This window comes from Mobula hypostoma, chromosome 13 (assembly GCF_963921235.1).
Source record: "Mobula hypostoma chromosome 13, sMobHyp1.1, whole genome shotgun sequence".
In the NCBI taxonomy this organism is placed as follows: domain Eukaryota; kingdom Metazoa; phylum Chordata; class Chondrichthyes; order Myliobatiformes; family Myliobatidae; genus Mobula; species Mobula hypostoma.
The window spans coordinates 9,662,641-9,681,467 of NC_086109.1; the positions used below are offsets into that span (position 1 = coordinate 9,662,641).

Consider the following 18,827-nt stretch of genomic DNA (forward strand, 5'->3'; position numbering starts at 1 on the left):
GAAGTTCTCTGATGACTCTGCGGTGGCTGGGTGACGGGCAGGAGTCGGATTACGGAGGAGCGGTGGACAAGTTTGTGGAGTGGTGCGGGGGGAATCACCTGCTCCTGAATGTGGACAAAACCAGGGAGATGGTGATTGAGCTTAGGAGGAAGTGGACTGTGACGAGTCCAGTATACATTCTTGGAGAAGGAGTCATGGTGGTGGAGGAGTACAAATATGTGGGTGTTCACCTTGACAACAGACATGACTGGAAAACCAGCGCCAAGGTTGTTTACAAGAAGGGGATGGGCAGACTCTATTTTCTAAGGAAGCTGAGAACCTTCAATGTGTGCAGCAGGATGTTGGAGATCTTTTACCAGTCTGTTGTAGTGAGTCAATCCTCTTTGTGGCTTTACGTTGGGGGAGCAGCATCGGTGCTGGTGATGCAAAAAGACTAAATAAGCTCATCAAAAAGGCTGGATCTGTCCTTGGCTACAACCCGGACTCTTTTGAGTGAGTGGTGGAGAGGAAGTCACTGAACAAACTGTTTTGCATTATGTAAACACAAAATACTCTGCAGATGCTGGGGTCAGAGCAACACTCACAACACGCTGGAGGAACGCAGCAGGTCGGGCAGCATCCATGGAGATGAACAGTCAACGTTTCGAGCCGAGACCCTTCGTCAGGAATAATAATTTATTATTATCACTAAGTGTGTTTTTAAATGTTGCTGCTGTAACAAAATAATTTTCCACTTGGGATCAATAAAGTACTTATTATTATTATTATATACAACCAAACAACATTTCCCTGGACCACGGTGTATCCATAAAACATTTATCACACAAAGCACATAAACCAAAATATTACCACAAATAAGTTAATAAAATATAATTCAAAGTGCATTTAGTGTACAGCACCAGTAAACAGCTCACAATCATAATGATTGCGAGTGAGAAGAGAGAAGAGAAATTGCCTTTAATCTCATGAGAGAGCAGAGGCCATCAACTTTTTGTTGTTGATATTTCTGTAACAGGCAATTTCTTTTTTACAAGGTCGAGTAGCTAGCTCGACACTCAACCCAGCACGGATAGAAAGCGTGCACAGGAGCCGGCTGGATTCGAACTCTGGACCTTCCACCCCAAAGTCCAGCGCTGATGCCACTACGCCACCAGCCAGCATTCTGTACCTCCTTCGTGACAGTAGTGGATCAAAGAGATGGGTGGGTGGTAGGGATCTTCAACAGTGCTCAGGCCCTTCGTATACAAGGCTCCCGATAGATGCCCCAAATAGCAAGAATGAAAGCCCCAGTGATCACCTTGCTGGCTTTTACTGTCCTTTGTAGGGTCTTGCGATCCGATGCCTTGCAGCTTTCGTACCACCCAATGATGCAGCAGACAGCACACTCTCAATGGTGCTCCTGTAAGAAGTTGTTAGAATGGTGGTGGGGAGCCTTTTATGCCTTAGATTCCTCAGATTGTGTAGACACTGCTGTGACCTCTTGACTAATGAGGAGGTGTTGTGGGTCCAGGTTAGAATGCCATTCTGAGCACACCAAGGAACTTTGCGCTCTTCACTCTCTCCACGACAGAGCCATAGATATGCAATGGCAAGTGGTCGACCTGCATCTTCCTGAAGTCCACAATCACTTCCTTTGCCTTGTCCACGCTGAGACTCAGGCTGTTGTTCTCACAACATTTGACGAGCCTCTCTACCTCCTCTCTCTGTATGCTGACTCATCGTTGTTGCTAATGAGGCCCACCACTGTGGTATCGTCAGTGACGTTGATGATGCGGTTTGACCTGGTTCTAGCAGTGCAGTTATGAGTCAGCAGCAGGCTGAACACACGGTCTTGGAGGGCACCAGTGGTTAGCGGGAGAGAGCTTGAAAAGTTGCTGCCAACCTGGACTGACTGGGGTCTTTCCATCAAGAAGTCCAAGGTCCAGTTACAGCGAGGACCTCTGACCTCTCTGATTGACACTCACAGAACAGCCACTCACTGGATGTTTTTTGCTTTTTGCAGCATTCTCTGTAAACACGCGAGACTGTTGTGCATGAAAATCCCAGGTGTGCGCAGTTTCTGAGATACTCAAACCATCCCATCTGCCACCAACAATCATTCCATGGTCAAAGTCACTTCGATCACATTTCTTTCCTATTCTGATGTTTGGTTCTGAACAACTGTACCTCTTGACTACATCTGCATGCTTTTATGCATTGTTGCTGATTAGGTATTTGCATTAACAAGCAGATGTCCAGGGGTACCTAATAAAGTGGCCACGGAGTGTTGTTCCTCTCAGAAAAGACACTTGTGTATCAGGGAGACATGTAAAACAATACAATGGCTTTGATTTGTAATTATTATCGCCCAGGATGGCTATAATATGTGAGTTTAAATAAACATGGTCCCAGCAGGGATTTAAGTCAACTTTCTAGTTTGTTAGTTGAGGTTTACCAGTGACTTGGCTGAATATCTGACCAAGAGTGTAAAATTTCCCTTGTACAATTATGATCCATCATCATCATTATGAGCCATGTTGTATGATATGACATCATCATTATGTGCCGTGTCGTATGACGCAGGCGATCACGGTCCCATGACCATGATTGTTCTTGGCAAGTTTTTCTACAGAAGTGGTTTGCCAGTACCTTCTTCTGAGCAGTGTCTTTACAAGATGGGTGACCCCAGCCGTTATCAATAGTCTTCAGAGATTGTCTGCCTGGCATCAGTGGTCGCATACCAGGACCTGTGATGTGCACCAGCAGCGCGTACGACCATCCACCACCTGCTTCCAGATAGGGTAAATGCAAGCAGGTTTTTTTCCCACTGAGATAGGGTGAGTCAAAGGTTAAGGGTGAAAGGTGAAATGTTTGAGGGGAATATGAGGAGGAACATCTTCACTCAGGGGGTGGTGAGAGTGTGGAACAAGATGTCAGTGGAAGTAGTCAATGTGAGTTTCATTTCAACATTTAAGAGAAATATGGCTATGGAAGGCTGTGTCCTGGGTGCAGGGTGATGGAATTAGGCAGATTAATAGTTCGTCTTGGACTAAATGGGACAAAGGGCCTGTGTCTGTGATGTAGCATTCTATGACTCTATGACTCTCTGAGTCTATCAAACTTTTGGGGAAATGCGTTGCGAATTTTGACTAAACATTTCATAAAAAGTAGTTTCATTTAGCAACAACCCAAAATGGGAAGGTTTGAGTAATTCCATTGTTAGCTAAGACTGCTGACTGCCTTGTTTTCGATGACCAAAACAGAACTGATGTGAATAATTTGTGTGCAATTAAGAGGAAGATTAAGAGATCAGCTTTATTTGTCACATGCACATCGAAACATCAAAATATACAGTGAAATGCGTTGTTCACATCAAGTCAAATCAGAGAGAATTTTCCTTTCCTCTCTGTACTCCCGATGATAATAACTGGCTGGGATTAGAAGAGTTGTGACGGGTGCTGGTTCCTTTCACAGATTGCTTTTCGAGAGTCAAAGTCAAAGTTGAGTTTATTATCTTATGCACAAGTTACATGTTTGAACAAGTGCAATGAAAAACTTACTTGCAGCAGCATCAAACTTATTTTTAAATTTTACTTAATTAGAGATACAGCACGGTAACAAGCCCTTCCAGCCCAGTGAGCCTGTGCTGCCCATTTATCCCCATATGACAATTAACCTACCAACCGGTACGCCTTTGGACTGTGGGAGGAAACCAGGGCACCCGGAGGAAACCCACGCGGTCACGGGGAGAACAGACAAACTCCTACAGGCAGCAGCGGGAATCAAACCCCAGATTGCTGGCGCTGTAATAGTGTTACACAAACCACTCTGCTATCATGCTGCCCTGTGATAAACTGCATTCATAAGAAACACATAAACATAAATATACATGATTTTTATAAGAAAGAACACATTCAAAACAAAAAAGTCGATTTTAATGCAAAGCCATAAAAACAGTCATAGCATTGCTAAACTTGAAATCTTGTACCTCTATATAATTTATTATCTTTTACTATTATAAAGTTTGAAGTTCAGAGTAAATTTATGATCCAAGTACATATACGTCACTATATGCAACCCTGAGATTCACTTTCTTGCGGGCATACTCGATAAATCCATAATAGAATAATAACCATAATAGAACCAGCTTGGGCATTCAACTGCGATGTGTCAGCCATTCACTTTCACTGCAAGGAACAGTGGTTACCTTTTGTTATGTCAGCTTCCTTTATGTTGAACGTGGTGAACTCTGCTTTCGTTCATGATGCACACGTGCTTCCTCTGTGCGGTGAGGGCATGCGTGCTCTGGAAAGTTTGATCACCTTCTTTTGAGGTCCAGTTTCATTTGGTTTACCCTACTTTCCGCTTATTGCTATGAACCTTGCAGCATAGGCCACATTTCGGTCAGCTTTCTCACCTGAATCTATTCAGTCAGTACGTTTCTCCAACTGTGATAATGATTTTTCAAAGCAGTGTTTAATTTCTAACAGATAATTGTTATCTCTTGCCCCGTACATTCACTGTGGCATGGTTCAGACAGCCCCAATTGTATATTTTCACTTTCTAACACCAGGGCTTGGACATCTTTCAGTTGATCCTCAAAAGGTTTGCTTCCCCTCTGAAAGCAAAGCATTACATATCGCAGCAGGGCAAGAGACCACTCAGTCTATCATCAATGCTAGCACTCTGCCCCATCAGTCCCAATCCCCCTTCTCCTGAACTTGGCCTTGCAGCTGAATGCTGCCCACTGGTGTGTTGCAAATACAGCAGGGTGGGGCTCTCTTACGTCTTCACACTGAGAGGGGAGGATCCTACATAAAATCCCTTGACCTTTTGCACACATAATGTAAGTGAAAGAAAAATGGCCACGCTTGAAGGTCAAATTTCAAAGTAAATTTATAATCAAGGTCCCCACATACTACTTTGAGATTCATTTTCTTGCAGGCATTCACAGTAGAACAGAGAAATACAATAGATTCAATAAAAAGAACTGTTCACAAAGACTGACAAGCAACTGATGGGCAAAATAAGACAACATGTGCAAACATAAAATGATTATTAATAATAACTAAAATACTAAATAACTAATACTAAGAACATATTGATATAATGTCAAACATATTGGCAAACAGAACAAATTGATAGATTGTAACTTGGTTTATTATTCCAATATGTACTGAGGTTCAGAGGAGAACTTTGTTTTGCATGCCATCCATACAGATCATTTCATCACCTCTGTACGTTTGGGTAGTACAAGGGAAAACAATAATAGAATGCAGAATAAAGTTACACTTACAGAGAAAGTGAAGTTCTAGGTGAAAGGTCATAATGAGGTAAATTGGTCAAGATGGGGTGAAGAGTCTATTTTATCCAGCAAAAGGTCCATTCAATGTCTGTCTGTCTCGGTACCATATCCGATGCAGACTTTGGTGACCATGGTTTTCCATAAAGATCTATCCTTCGTTTTCTGGATGACTTCCATTTCCTCGATGTGTAGCCACCTGGCTAGGCTTTTGATGTACGTAAGCCGAGATCTTCCTCTAGGTTTGCTCCCCTCAATCTTTCCAGAGAGTATGAGTTTTTCTAGCTCATCTTTCCACATGATGTGTCCTAGGAATCTGAGTTGTCTTTCTCTTATTGTTGTTATGAGTGATGGAACTCATAAGAGCTCGGGCTCTTCTGAGAACTTCTTCTTTTGATGTGTGTGTGGTCCACGATATTTTTAACACTCTCCTGTAGAACCATAATTCAGCTGCTTCCATTCAATACACTACAGAATAGAAGCTGTTTTTGAGCCTGGTGGTTTGTGCTTTCATGCTTTTGTATCTCCTGCTGCATGGGAGGGGTGAGAAGAGGGAGTGTCCAGGGTGGGTGGGGTCTTTGATTATCTTGGCAGCTGTACCAAACCAGTGAGAGGCAATGGCAGAGTTCATGGAGGGGAGGTTGGGGTTCAGAAAATGGTAACATATGAATTACATTTGCATTATCTTTGCTGGAATAAGCGAACTCTTGCTGGAGTGTTGAAGAATGAGAAGTGATCTCATTGAAATGTATTGAAAAAACATGGGCCTGCAAGATGCTGGAGAGACTTTTCCTCATGGGTAGAAATTCAGGATTAAGAATTGATCACTTAGGACTGAAATGTGGAGAAATTCCATGACTCAAATTGTAGTTGTCAGGCTATTGAATGGCTCTTGTAGATGAATTGGGGAGCGTTGGATATCAAGGAATGAAGGAGAAAAATAGAAAGAGAGAAAGTAAGAAAGAAAGAGCAAATTATGGTCCCCATCACAATTAGGGCAGTGAGAATGCCTCCGGGGGGGGAGTGTTTTGTTCTCTGTATAAGATGTGAGAATTCTGGAAGATCTCCAGCTCCCAGGTAACCAAGTGCAGCGAGCTGCAGCTCCTCAGAGAACGAGTAAAGGATCTGGAGCTGCGGCTTGACGTCCCTCAGCTCATTAAGGAGTCTGAGGAGGTGATCGGTAGGAGCTACAGGGAGGTAGTTGCCCCTAAGTTGCAGAAGGCAGGTAACTGGATGACTGTCAGGAGAAGGAATAGAAATGGGCGGCCGGTGCAGAATACCCCTCTGGCCATTCCCCTCAATAATAAGTATATCACTTTGGATACTGTTGAGGGTGATGACCTACCCGGGGGAGGGGGGGGCGGTGTGGCACAGCGACCGGGTCTCTGGCACTGAGTCTGTCACTGTGCATCAGAAGAGCAGAGAGGTGAAGAGGAGTGATCGGAGATTCCATAGTTAGAGGAGTTGAGACGAGATTCTGTCGACACAATAAAGGTACCCAGATGGTATGTTGCCTCCCTGGTGCCAGGGTCAGGGATGTCTTGGACTGGGTCCACGGCATTCTAAAGGAGAAGGTGGGAAACTAGAAGTCTTGGTACATATTGACGCCAGTGACATACGTGGTAAAGGTGAGCAGGTCCTGAAGAGAGATTTTAGGGATCTAGGTAGAAAGCTGAAAACTAGGACCTCCAGGGTAGCAATCTCTGGATTGTTCCCGGTGCCATGCGCCACTGAGGATAAGAATAGGAGTATTTGGCAGATGAATGAGTGGTTGAGGGACTGGTGCGGGGGCAGGGCTTCAGATTTCTGGATCATTGGGCTCTCTTCCGGGGAAGGTACGACCTATGCAAAAGGGACGGGTTACACCTGAACCTGAGGGGGACCAATATTCTTGTGGGCAGGTTTGTTAGAGCTGTTCAGGAGGGTTTAAACTAATTTGGCAGGGGGATGGGAACCAGAGTGATAGGGCAGAGGATGGGGTAGTTGATTTACAAACAGAAGTAATGTGTAGCCAGACTACTAGCAAGGAGAGGCTGATGATCGGGCAAAATTGCAATGAGCGGGAAGCGTTGCAATGTAAAACAGGATAAAATCAAAAAGGGTGATGAATGCAGGATTGAGGGTGTTATATTTGAATGCACGCAGTATACGGAATATGATTAGATGAACTTGTAGCACAGTTACAGATTGGCATGTTTGACAAAAGGCCTAGGCGAGGATGATAAGGAGTGCAGGAATATCCGAGACCAGAATCGAGACATGCCTTTGAGACTGAGACAAGGACAGGGTTCGATGCTAGATGAGAACCTGATGAGACTAGGTGGGAATCCAAGTGAGACAGAAATCCTAAACGCAATCGCAGACTGAACCAAAGTTGAGCTGGCGATTGAGTACCAAACCTGAATTCAGTTGCTCTTTAAATATCGAAATCTTAGCAGTAAAACATAGACACCAGTTAGTAGAGCGGGCCAGAATCTTGAAAGGGACCGTGCCAACTCACCACACGCCAGAGAATTGGGGCGTCCAAACATCAGTGGTTGGTGTGGTCAGGTACATACTGCAGCAGGCATGTATGACATTGTGCACGTCAGTGAATCGTGGCTGAGAGAAGATTATAGCTGGGAGTTTAACGTCCAAGGATACACATTGCATGGAAAGGACGGGCAGGTAGGCCGAAGGAATAGGGTAGCTCTGTTGGTTAAAAATGAAATCAAATCATCAGAAAGCGGTGACATGGGATTGGAAAGTGTTGAATCATTGTGAGTAGAGCCAAGAAACTGCAAGAGTAAGAAGACCCTGATGAGAATTATCTACAGACATCCAAACAGTCGTGAAGGTGTGGTCTACAAATTACAATGGGAGGTAGAAAATGCATGTCAACAAGGCAATGTTACGATAGTCAGGTAGGTGGGGAAAATCAAGTTGGTGCTGGGTTCCAAAAGGGGAAATTTGTAGAATGGCTATGAGATAGCTTTTTAGAGTAGCTTGTGGTTGAGCCCACAAGTTCAGCTATTCTAGTTGGATAGATGAGCCAGAATTGATTAGAGAGCTAAAGGTAAAGGAACCCTTAGGAGTCAGTGATCATATCATGATAAAATACTCCCTGCAATTTGAGATGGAGAAGCTAAAGTCAGATGTATCAGTATCACAGTGGAGTAAAGGGAATAACATAGACATAAATTACAGAGGAGCTGCCCAAAATTGGAAAAGAACACTGGCAGGGATGATGGCAGAGCAGCAATGGCTGGAATTTCTGGGAGCAATTCAGAAGGTGCAGGATACATACACCCCAAAGAGGAAGAAATATTCTAAAAGCAGGATGACACAACTATGGCTGACAAAGGAAGTCAAAGCTCACATAAACGCCAAAGAGAGGGCATATAATAGACCAAAAATTAGTGGGAAGTTAGAGGATTGGGAATCTTTTAAAAATGGACAAAGGCCAACTAAAAATGTCATAAAGAAGGTAAAAATGGAATACAAAGATAAGTTAGCCAATTATATAAAAGACGATACCAAAAGTTTCTTCAGATATATAAAATGTAAAAGAGAGGTGGGTGTAGATATCAGACTGCTGGAAAATGATGCTGGAGATGTAGTAATGGGGGACAAGGAAACGATGGACAAACAAAATAAGTATTTAGCATCAGTCTTCATTGTGGAAGGCACTAGCAGAATTTCGGGAGCGCCAGGGGACAGAAGTGTGTGAAGTTGCCACTATTATTGTGAAGGCTCTTGGGAAATTGAAAGGTCTGAAGGAAGATAAGGCACCTAGACTAGATGGTCTACTGCCAGTTTCTGAAAGAGGTGGCTGAAGAGATTGTGGAGGGATTAGTAATGATCTTTCAAGAATAAATGGATTTTGGCATGGTTCCAGAGGACTGGAAAATTGTAAATGTCACTCCACTCTTCAAGATGGGAGAGAGACAGAAGAGAGGGAATTATAGGCCAGTTGTCTGACCTCAGTGGTTGGGAAGATGTTGGAGTTGATTATTAAGGATATGGTTTTGTGGTACTTGAAGGCACATGAAAAAATAGGCCATAGTCGGCATGGTTTTCTCAAAGGAAAATCCTGCCTGACATATTTGCTGGAATTCTTTGAAGAAATAACAAGCCATATAGAGAAAGGAGAATCAGTTGATGTTGTGTACTTGGATTTTCAGAAGGTATTTGACAAGGTGCCACTCAAGAGGTTGTTTAACAAGTTAAGAGCCCATGGTATTACAGGAAAGATTCTAGTATGGATAAAGCAGTGGCTGAATGGCAGGAGGCAAATATTGGGAACAAAGTGAGCCTTTTCTGGTTGTCTGTCGGTGACTAGTGGTGTTCCACAGGGGTATGTGCTGGGATCGATTCTTTTCATGTTATATGCCAATGATTTGGATGATGGAATTGATGGCTTTGTGGCCGGATTTGCAGATGATACAAAGATAGGTGGAGGGGCAGGTAGTTTTGAGGAAGCAGGGAAGCTACAGAAAGACTTAGACAGGTTAGGAGAATGGACAAAGAGGTAGCAGATGGAATACCGTGTCTGGAAGTGTATGGTTATGCACATTGGTAGAAGAAATAAAAGCATAGATTAGTTTCTAAATGGGGAGAATTTCAAAAATCTGAGGTGAAAAGGGATTTGGGAGTCCTTGTGCAGGATTCGCTTTGCAGATTGAGTTGGTGGTGAGGATGGCAAATGCAATGTTAGCATTCATTTCAAGGGGACTAGAATATAAAATCAAGGATGTAATATTGAGACTTTATAAGGCAATGGTGAGGCCTCAATTGGAGTATTGTGAGCAGTTTTGGGCCCTTCTAAGAAATTGGAGGGGGTTCAAAGGAGGTATTCAAAAATAATTCTGGGATTGAAAGGCTTCTCATATGAGGACTGTTTGATAGCTCTGGGCCTGTACCCACTGGAATCCAGAAGAATGAGGAGATATCTCAAGTTTAACCGGAAAGCAACAGGAGACCATATTATAAAGAGTGAGGCACTTAAGAAAAATCACGAGGGACTCTAAATGAATAATTACTCGTTAAACAACAATTAGCTAATTCAGGTGCCCTAAAAGAGCTCGGAGCCCAACACTCTCTGACTTCCAGCTCATGACACTACCAGAATCTGCCAGTTGATATTAACTCAGTAATCTGTTTGTGGGAATGTTGTGCACTGAATAAATTCTGGACAAGATAATGTGGAACACAAGCACTGAAACAGATGAGCTGGAATGTTATGGAAGAGAGCTGTTTACTCCTGCGCCTAATTCTCATTCGCATGCTCTCAATATTTTTCAGTGTGCAAGTTGGAGGCAACATGGTAGCCTGTGAAGATGGGTGCAAAGCCATTGTGGACACTGGGACATCACTGCTTACTGGCCCAACCACGAGCATCAGTGTGATACAGAACAGCATCGGGGCAATGGATAGTGGTGAGGGAGAGGTATGCTGAACTGAAGTGAAACCAAAAACATTCCTGGATTCTTCTTGTGACGATAACCTTGCTCTTGTCTCCTATTTAAATCCGAGAGCTATCTGCTGGAGAGAAATATGTTGGAAAGTTAAATCCCTTTATTGCTACAGTCACTTTGTCAAGGAGCCGTAATCCTTTGGCCTACCATGCCTGTCCTGACCAGGTCTCCATGTTATATAAATTCCATCTACCAATGCTTGATCTCAAAGTTCAAAGTAAATTTTATTATCAAAGTACATGTATGTCATGATATAGAACCCTGAGATTCATTTTCTTGTGAGAACACTCAATAAATCTATAGAATAATAACCAATCAATGAAAGACTGTCCAACTTGTGGGTTCAACCAATGAGCAGAAGACAACAAACTGAACAAGTAGAAAAAGAAGTAATAATAATAATAATAAAAAATAAGCAATAAATATCAAGAACAAGAGATGAAGAGTCCTTGAAAGTGAGCCCATTAGCTGTGGGAACAGATTAAAGACGGGGCAGGTGAAATTGAGTGAAGTTATCCTCTTTGTTCCAGGAGCCTGATGGTTGAGGGGTAATAACGGTACCTGAACCTAGTGGTATGAGCCCTGGGGCTCCTGTACCTTCTTCCTGAAGCCAGCAGCAAGAAGAGAGCGTGACCTGGGTGGTGGTGGGGGGGTCCTTGATGGTGAATGCTGCTTTCTTATGACAGCACTCCTTGTAGATCTGCTTAGTGATGGGAAGGGCTTTGTCTGCGATCGACTGGGCTGTATCCTCACATCGCTCGAATCATTTCCTCTCCGTGCACACTTCCAAATGTCTTAAACATTTTGACTGAATCTGCCAATACTATATCCTGTGGCAGCTAATTCCGTATACACTGTTGTCAGGTACCCCGTGACGGGAATAAAGAAACCAGCAGAAATAGAAACCACTTTGGAGTCTCGTATTGCTATAAACTAATAATATTTATTAGTAACTACGCAATACAGTAATATCAATGTAAGTAAATCACACAGGTTAGCGATGATTATATATAAAAGTAAGTGTGGAATATATATGTATGAAAACCAAGCTTCTTTAAGTCTAGGGGTAAAAAGATACGGTCTTACGATGTTGAGTAAAGTTCAGTTCAGTTCGTGGTATTTAGTTGAGTAGTGATGGAGAGAGAGAGAGTGAGTCGAGTCTTCAGGTGAGCTGATGCCGTTGATCTTCTCGTCGTCCTCTGAGATCCTTTACAAGTCACCGACTGTGACTTTAACCAGGGGGACCGGTCTTCTGTGGTGGAGCTATCACCCCGGCAAGGGTGGACACATAGACAACTCCCCACCGGTCAACCCCTTCTCCTTAACCTGGAATAGCAACTTGGATCGATCCATCTGATCGATCATCCAAAACCCACTTTCTCTGCGGGCACAACAATGCTCATTCAGTGTCCAGATCATGTGTCTGAGGTCTGTATCATCTGACCCCCCATTTATTTCACCAGGCTGAGCATCACCTGTCATTCAAAGTGTCCCTCCTTCCTTTATCTGTAAAGGAAATGCACAAGCAGGCAATAAATCCTTGAAAGTAACATAAACAATCTGCCTTTGGTCACCATAGCAACTTTCGAGCTGTTCGGTGCTGTCTCCAACTCCAAACTCAGTAAAAATCCAAAGTTACTTCCAATGCCTTAAAGTGACAGTCCAACCGTTGATCTTCGTCTCTCTCTCTCTCTCTTTTCAAAAGCAACATATTGATGGTAAATAACTCTGTCTCTCTCTCTTCGAAAGCACAGTTAATAGGGGCACTCCTGGATCCTCTCACACTGTGTAAAAAACTTGTCCCTCAGTTTCCTTTTAAATCATTCCCCTCTCTTCTTAAAACGTATTCCCTCTAGTTTTAGACTCCTCTACCGTGGAATAAGACTGTGACCATCCACCTTATGTAAGCACCTCATGATTTTATTTACCTTTATCAGGTGACAGGTCAGCCTCCTTTGATTTAGTCTTTCCTTATAACTAAAGCTGTCCAGTCCCAGAACCACCCCAGTGAATCTTTTCCGCACCCTCCCCAGTTTAATGACGCCCTTCCTATAACTGGGATAGACTGACATTGTTCTGAGGTCTAACGGGCCAAAAAGCCTCCTTCTCTGTCACAATGAAATATTAAATGTGGTCAGATCTGAACACATTCCAGACCAAACACCAGCTAGCCACCTCTAGGAACTCTGTCGTGGATGGTCCCAAACCCGGCTACGGAAGGACGAGGGTCGATCACAGGGCTGGCAACCCCATCCCGTTAAAACCCAGAGCTACAGCAGTGTTAACAGAAGCTCCAAGGACCTTGTCCCTGGGAGAGGAGGATCATTCAGGATGGGCTGCACCTGGGGGACATTATGACGTACTGGCCCAGGACAGAGAGCTCTGGTGAGCTGCTGTCAATGGCCAATGCCCCAGGAGGAGTGATGGACTAAGAAGGAGCCCCTCCTTCAAGGTTTCTGTTGAGGAAGATAAAACATTGTTTGATGCAACACACACACAAAATGCTGGAGGAACTCAGCAGGCCAGGCAGCATCTGTGGAAAAGAGTACAGTTGATGCTTTGGGCCGAGACCCTTCTTCAGGACTGGAAAGGAAGGGGAGAAGTCAGAATAAGGGGGTGGAAGAAGTACAAAGTGGCCGGTGATAGGTGAAACCAGGAGAGAGGAGGGGGTGAAGTAAAGAGTGGGGAAGTTCATTGGTGAAAGAGGTAAAGGGCTGGAGAAGGGGGAATGTGATAGGAGAGAACAGAAGGACATGGAAGAAAGGGAAGGGGGAGGAGCACCAGAGGGAGGTGATGGGCAGGTATGGGGATAAGGTGAGGGAAACAGGAATGGGGAATGGTGAGGGGGAGGGGGTAATTACTGGAAGTCAGATAAATCGATGTTCATGCCATCAGGATTGGAGTCTACCAAGATAGAATATAAGGTGTTGCTCATCAACATGAGTGTGGCCTCATCGTGGCAGTAGAGGAGGCTATGGACTGACATGTCAGAATAGTAATGGGAAGTAGAATTAAAACCTGCCTGATTCAATATGAGACAAGTTAATACAATTCTATATTAATTACCTGTGAAATAACTGAGGGTATTCTAGATGACTGTATAAACACACAGTGGTCACTTTATTGTATAGCTGTTGTAATGAGTGGTAATTTGAGTTAATACAAACATCTCATCAGCCAGTGGCAACAATGCATTAAAGCAAGCAAGACATTCAGTTGTTGTTCAGCCCAAATATCAGAATAGACAAGAAATATGATCTAAGTGACTTTGACCATGAAATGTTAGTTGGTACCAGATGGGGTGGTTTGAGTAGCTCAGAAACTGCTGATCTTCTGGGATTTTCACACACAGCAGAATCTAGAGTTTACAGAGGATGGTGCAAGAAACAACAAAAAAAAACAAGTGAACAGCTGTTCTGTGGGTGGAAACGCCTTGTTAATGAGAGAGATCAGAGGAGAATGGGCGGACTGGTAGGAGGGTGACAATAACTCAAATAACCATGTGTCACAACAGTGGTGTGCAGAAGAACATCTCTGAATGCACAGGACATCGAACCTTGAAGTGGATGGACGACAGCAGCAGAAGATCACACCAGATTCCACTGCTGTGGCTACTTTATTATGAACGCTCCTCTATCTACTAAAGTGGCCACTGAGTGTATTTCACATTTGTGGAAAATCTCTGCGCCTGCTTCCCCATGTATGATCCATTCCTTACCAGTTGTACGTGTAATGTTCAGTTCCCTCCTCGGTGAGATGTAGTCCATCATCTGCTTTAGGAACTTCCTTCCAGCTTCCAAGTCATACTTACTGTTAGAGTACCATGTCATGGTTGACTGCGCGAGAGAAAAGGGTCACCGATAGGTTTGAAAGGGTACAGAGAGAAGTTACAAGAACGTTGCCAGGACTTGAGGACCACAGTTACAGAGAAAGGTTTATGTTAGGACTTTATTCCCCAGAGTGCATGATAACAAGGGGAGATCTCATAGAGATAAACAAATTCATGTGGGGTACAGATAGGGTAAATACATACAGGCATTTTCCCCTTTGGGTGGGTGAAACGAGAGATGATGTCATAGGTTTGTGTTGAAAAAGGGAACTTCTTTACACAGGGAGTGGTGAGAGTGTGGAACGAGTTGCCAGCAAAAGTAGTAGATGAGGGATCAATTGCACCATTTAAGAGAAGCTTGGAGAAGCAGATGTATTGCAGGGTATGGAGGACTACAGATATAGTCTCTAACCATTGTTGTGTTTTCGCAGATGGCCATTGATTGTGGCAGTTTGTTCAACATGCCTGATGTGACCTTCATAATAGGGGGAGTTGAGTATACCCTTCCTCCTGAGGCCTACGTACTTCAGGTAGGTGAATGTTTCTTGCCAAGAAGAGTGACCTCTGACTTAACAGAGAATTGGAGTTCTAATATTGTATAGAACATTAGCAGTACTTTACTTTATTGTTGCCAAACAATTGATACTAGAGCGTACAATCATCAGTACTACACAAGTGCCAGTGCAAAGGAAAACAACACATGTAAACTGATTTAATATTGAGGCCCAAAGCAAACTTGAGCAAAATCACTTCATCTTCCATCTAGGCCCAAGGTCTCCTTTTAGAGCAGGAGTTCCCAACCCTGTTTTTAATGCCATGGACCCCTACACTTAACCAAGGGATCTGTGGACCTCAGGCTGGGAATCCCCGGTCTAGACACAAAATCTGCAGCTTCAGCTAACCCACTTTCTCTGCCTGAATCAGATCCAGTCATATATTGGTAAAGTTTAAAAAAAATAATGAAGCATGTGAAATGTGTCATTTGTGTCATCATCTGCAATGTGCTAGGGGTAGCTGCTGCCATGCTTCCAGTGCCAACATAGCATACCCACAATTTACTAACCCTAACTCGTACATCTTTTTTTTGGAATGTGGGAAGTAACCGGAGCACCAGGAGGAAACCTATGTGCTCACAGGGAGAACGTACAAACTTTTTATAGCTAGTGGGAATTTGTGATGGTTTTGGGTTTTCTGACTGCAAAGTTCTAAACTCAAATGAAGGTCTTAAGCCATATCTGACAGAGACAGCTATAGGTACACTCACCAAAAGGTGGTTATACTTTAGTCACCTACTCTTCAAAGACTAGTTCACTTCCCTGTTTATCCCCCACTATGAGTGTAGCTGCCAATACCCACTATCTGAGCAGTGGGTCCCCCCCTCCCTACCAAGGAGGAGATACTTACAGCTAACAAAGTAGCTTAAATACAGTTTATTTATTTTTAGTCATATGCGTTTAAATTTAAATAAGAGTCTTAAAACACATTTAAAACTCACAGGAGTTTTCGATCTGATAAAAGATTTCCAAATTACAAATGATTTCTAAAACACAAATGATTTCCAAAACACAGGTATAATTCCTAGAAGCTAAAAGGACATATTTAGAAGCTGCAGATGAACAAACTGTCTTTTGCAGAAATTGAAGGCAGCCTCTGTCACAGTTTTCACCCTGACTCTATCTATCAATCAACCACTCCTCACCTGGATCCACCAATCACCTGATGTTCTTGTCCCCACCCGCTCCACCCTCCCCTTCACCACTCTATACTGGCCGCATCCCCACTACTCTGCCAGTCCAGTCCTGAGATTGTGCCTGGCCATTTCCTACCACACAAGCTGACCTCGAACTGCTTGACCCACTGAGATCTTCTAGCAGTTTCTTTCCTCTGTCCGGTGGACACGAACAAACCAGTGAAAGAATCAGTTCATTTCGGGCCACGTAGGTCCATCAAATAATTCCTTAAAACCGGATTGGTTGGTCATAGGATCAGTGATGCCTATGAGAACTTGCCGTAGGAGGATGGTAGACAGGAGGAGGATATTTAGTATAAATTGGCATTAAGATTGGCACAACATTGTGCACCGAATGACCTGCCCAGTGCTGCACTGTTACAGTATATGTGGAAATAATTTGGAAAATGTGTAGCTTGGGTGGTTGATGGCTGGGTTGAATTTTTCCATGTCCTGTGTATTAAATTTGTTTGAAATACAACCTTGTGGCTAAGTATGACTCATTAATCCAGTCTATCCCATGTGCAGAATGAGAATCCTTGGGGACAGGTGCAATGCAACAGTGGATTCCAAAGCATGGACATTCCTCCCCCTGCTGGACCAATGTGGATCCTTGGAGATGTCTTCATTGGATATTATTATGCTGTATTCGACAGAGGAAATAACCAAGTGGGATTGGCTAAATCAGCCTGACGATGAGTCAGAATCAGGCTTATTATCACTCATATATGTTGTGAAATGTCTCGTTTTGCATCACTTCCTCAGCCACAGGAATACTGTTATACTGTTGATTGGTTGATTGGAACCTGATCTGTTATAGCGTGTCTTTCTATTTTTTTAAATAACTTTAGAAATTTTCTATCTTCAGACATTTAATGGAGCCTTCTATTGTTTTTCGGTTATGTGCCGTGTCGTATGATGTGGGTGATTATGGTCTTTCTATGACCTTGATTTTTCTTGGCAAGGAGCTTCTATCAAAGGCTATTTTTAGATAGGCAATGGGTAAGAGGTGTTTATGGGAATATGGGCTAATAGAAGCAGGTAGGACTAGTTTGGTGGGTCCATGGTCAGCATGGAGAAGTTGGGCCAAAAGGCCTGTTACTGTGTTGTATCAGTCTGTGAATCTTCTGCAATCCTGTACTGCAGTATTTAAAACTAATGCCAAAAACCTTTGGATTATAGATGGTGATGAAGCTGGAGTTTTATTGAAAAAATGTCAGGCCACAATTATGCCTGCCAATACTGGAGAAACCTTGGTAATGGAGGCTTTTAAACAGTCCTAGCAATGACCCTTTAACCAACCATATAAAAACCTTTTAAAAGAGACATGGAAAAGTTTAGAGGGGTATAGGCCACTGCAGGCAAATGGGTCTAACTCAGTTTGACAACATGGTTGGAATAAGTGTGTCGGGTCGAAGGGCCTGTTTCTGTGCTGGGTAGCTCTATGGCTTTATGACTGCTCTGCAAGGTTGTGGCTCAGTCACATATGAGTCAGAATGGTTATGGGTTCAAGTCTTACCTAGAGACTTAAGTGCAGAATTTCGAACGATGGTCTGGTACAGCATTAAGGGAGTCCTGGGCTGTTGGCGGAATTCTCCCCTGGATGTGACATTAAAGAGGAACCCTGTCCGCTCTCTCCCTCTCTCTCATCTATGTGAAAATCTGCCTCTGTGCAATGAATCATTCACAATTATATCCCCAGGGTCTTTTGTAATTTCCTGAGTAACATTCGAAATAAACATTAAATATTAAATCTGAATCTGTCTGTGCCCTTGGGTTGATTCAAACTTTATATCTCAAAAACTGAAAATACACAGTCGATGCCATATTTCATCTCAATTCTAGTACGTTGTAACTGGAAACGTAATCTATTTTGCACTCTCCTCTATCTAGCTAGCCTTGTGGAGAACTGCCAAAATAACTGGCATTCTTTTTGAAATAAACTCACTCATTCCCAGGTTTTGGCATGATTCAACATGACAGAAACCATTCCGGTAAATTCAACAAATGGTTTGTAAACATGTAACTGCATTGTGTAAAATGAGTGCTTGTTAAAACAAATTGGTCAATGCAAAAAGTTTGGAATTTCTTTGATTCTTAACCTGCATTTCAACAAAATAAATCCGACTGAGATCCAAAAATATGGAAACAGACGTTTCTCCAATCACTTCATAATTTTTTCTTTACCTAAAGATACAGCAGGGACTGTTCCCACCCTTTCAATTTGTCATACCAGACAGAATGCCACCAGTTAGATTACCTTCAACAGTTAAGTCAAACATGAGAGATTTGGCAGATGCTGGAAATCCAAAGCAACACACACAAAATGTTGCAGGAACTCGGCAGCATCTGTGGAAGTGAAAAAATGGTCGAGGATCTTGGGCCTAGACCCTTCTTCAGGACACTTTCTTCTGTGCATTTCAGCAGTAAATCTGTAGAAGTTGGTTAGATTTTTTGTGACACACCAAACCTCCTTACCCTAAGAATGTAAAGACGCTGGTGTGCTTTTCTCGTATGCCTCTTATAGAGTCA

The 18,827-nt window shown here is 43.1% G+C and overlaps 1 protein-coding gene across 1 annotated transcript in view; it reads left to right on the forward strand.

Moving 5' to 3' along the window:
• Window positions 1-18,054, forward strand: part of LOC134355411 (cathepsin E-A-like) — a 39,984-nt gene extending 21,930 nt beyond the window's left edge. The window contains exons 7-9 of the mRNA XM_063065259.1: window positions 10,565-10,709; window positions 14,998-15,096; window positions 16,824-18,054. Coding sequence (XP_062921329.1) covers window positions 10,565-10,709; window positions 14,998-15,096; window positions 16,824-16,988 — 409 coding nt within the window. The 3' untranslated portion in view covers window positions 16,989-18,054. The remainder of the gene's footprint in view (window positions 1-10,564; window positions 10,710-14,997; window positions 15,097-16,823) is intronic.
• Window positions 18,055-18,827: the final 773 nt, after the last annotated feature.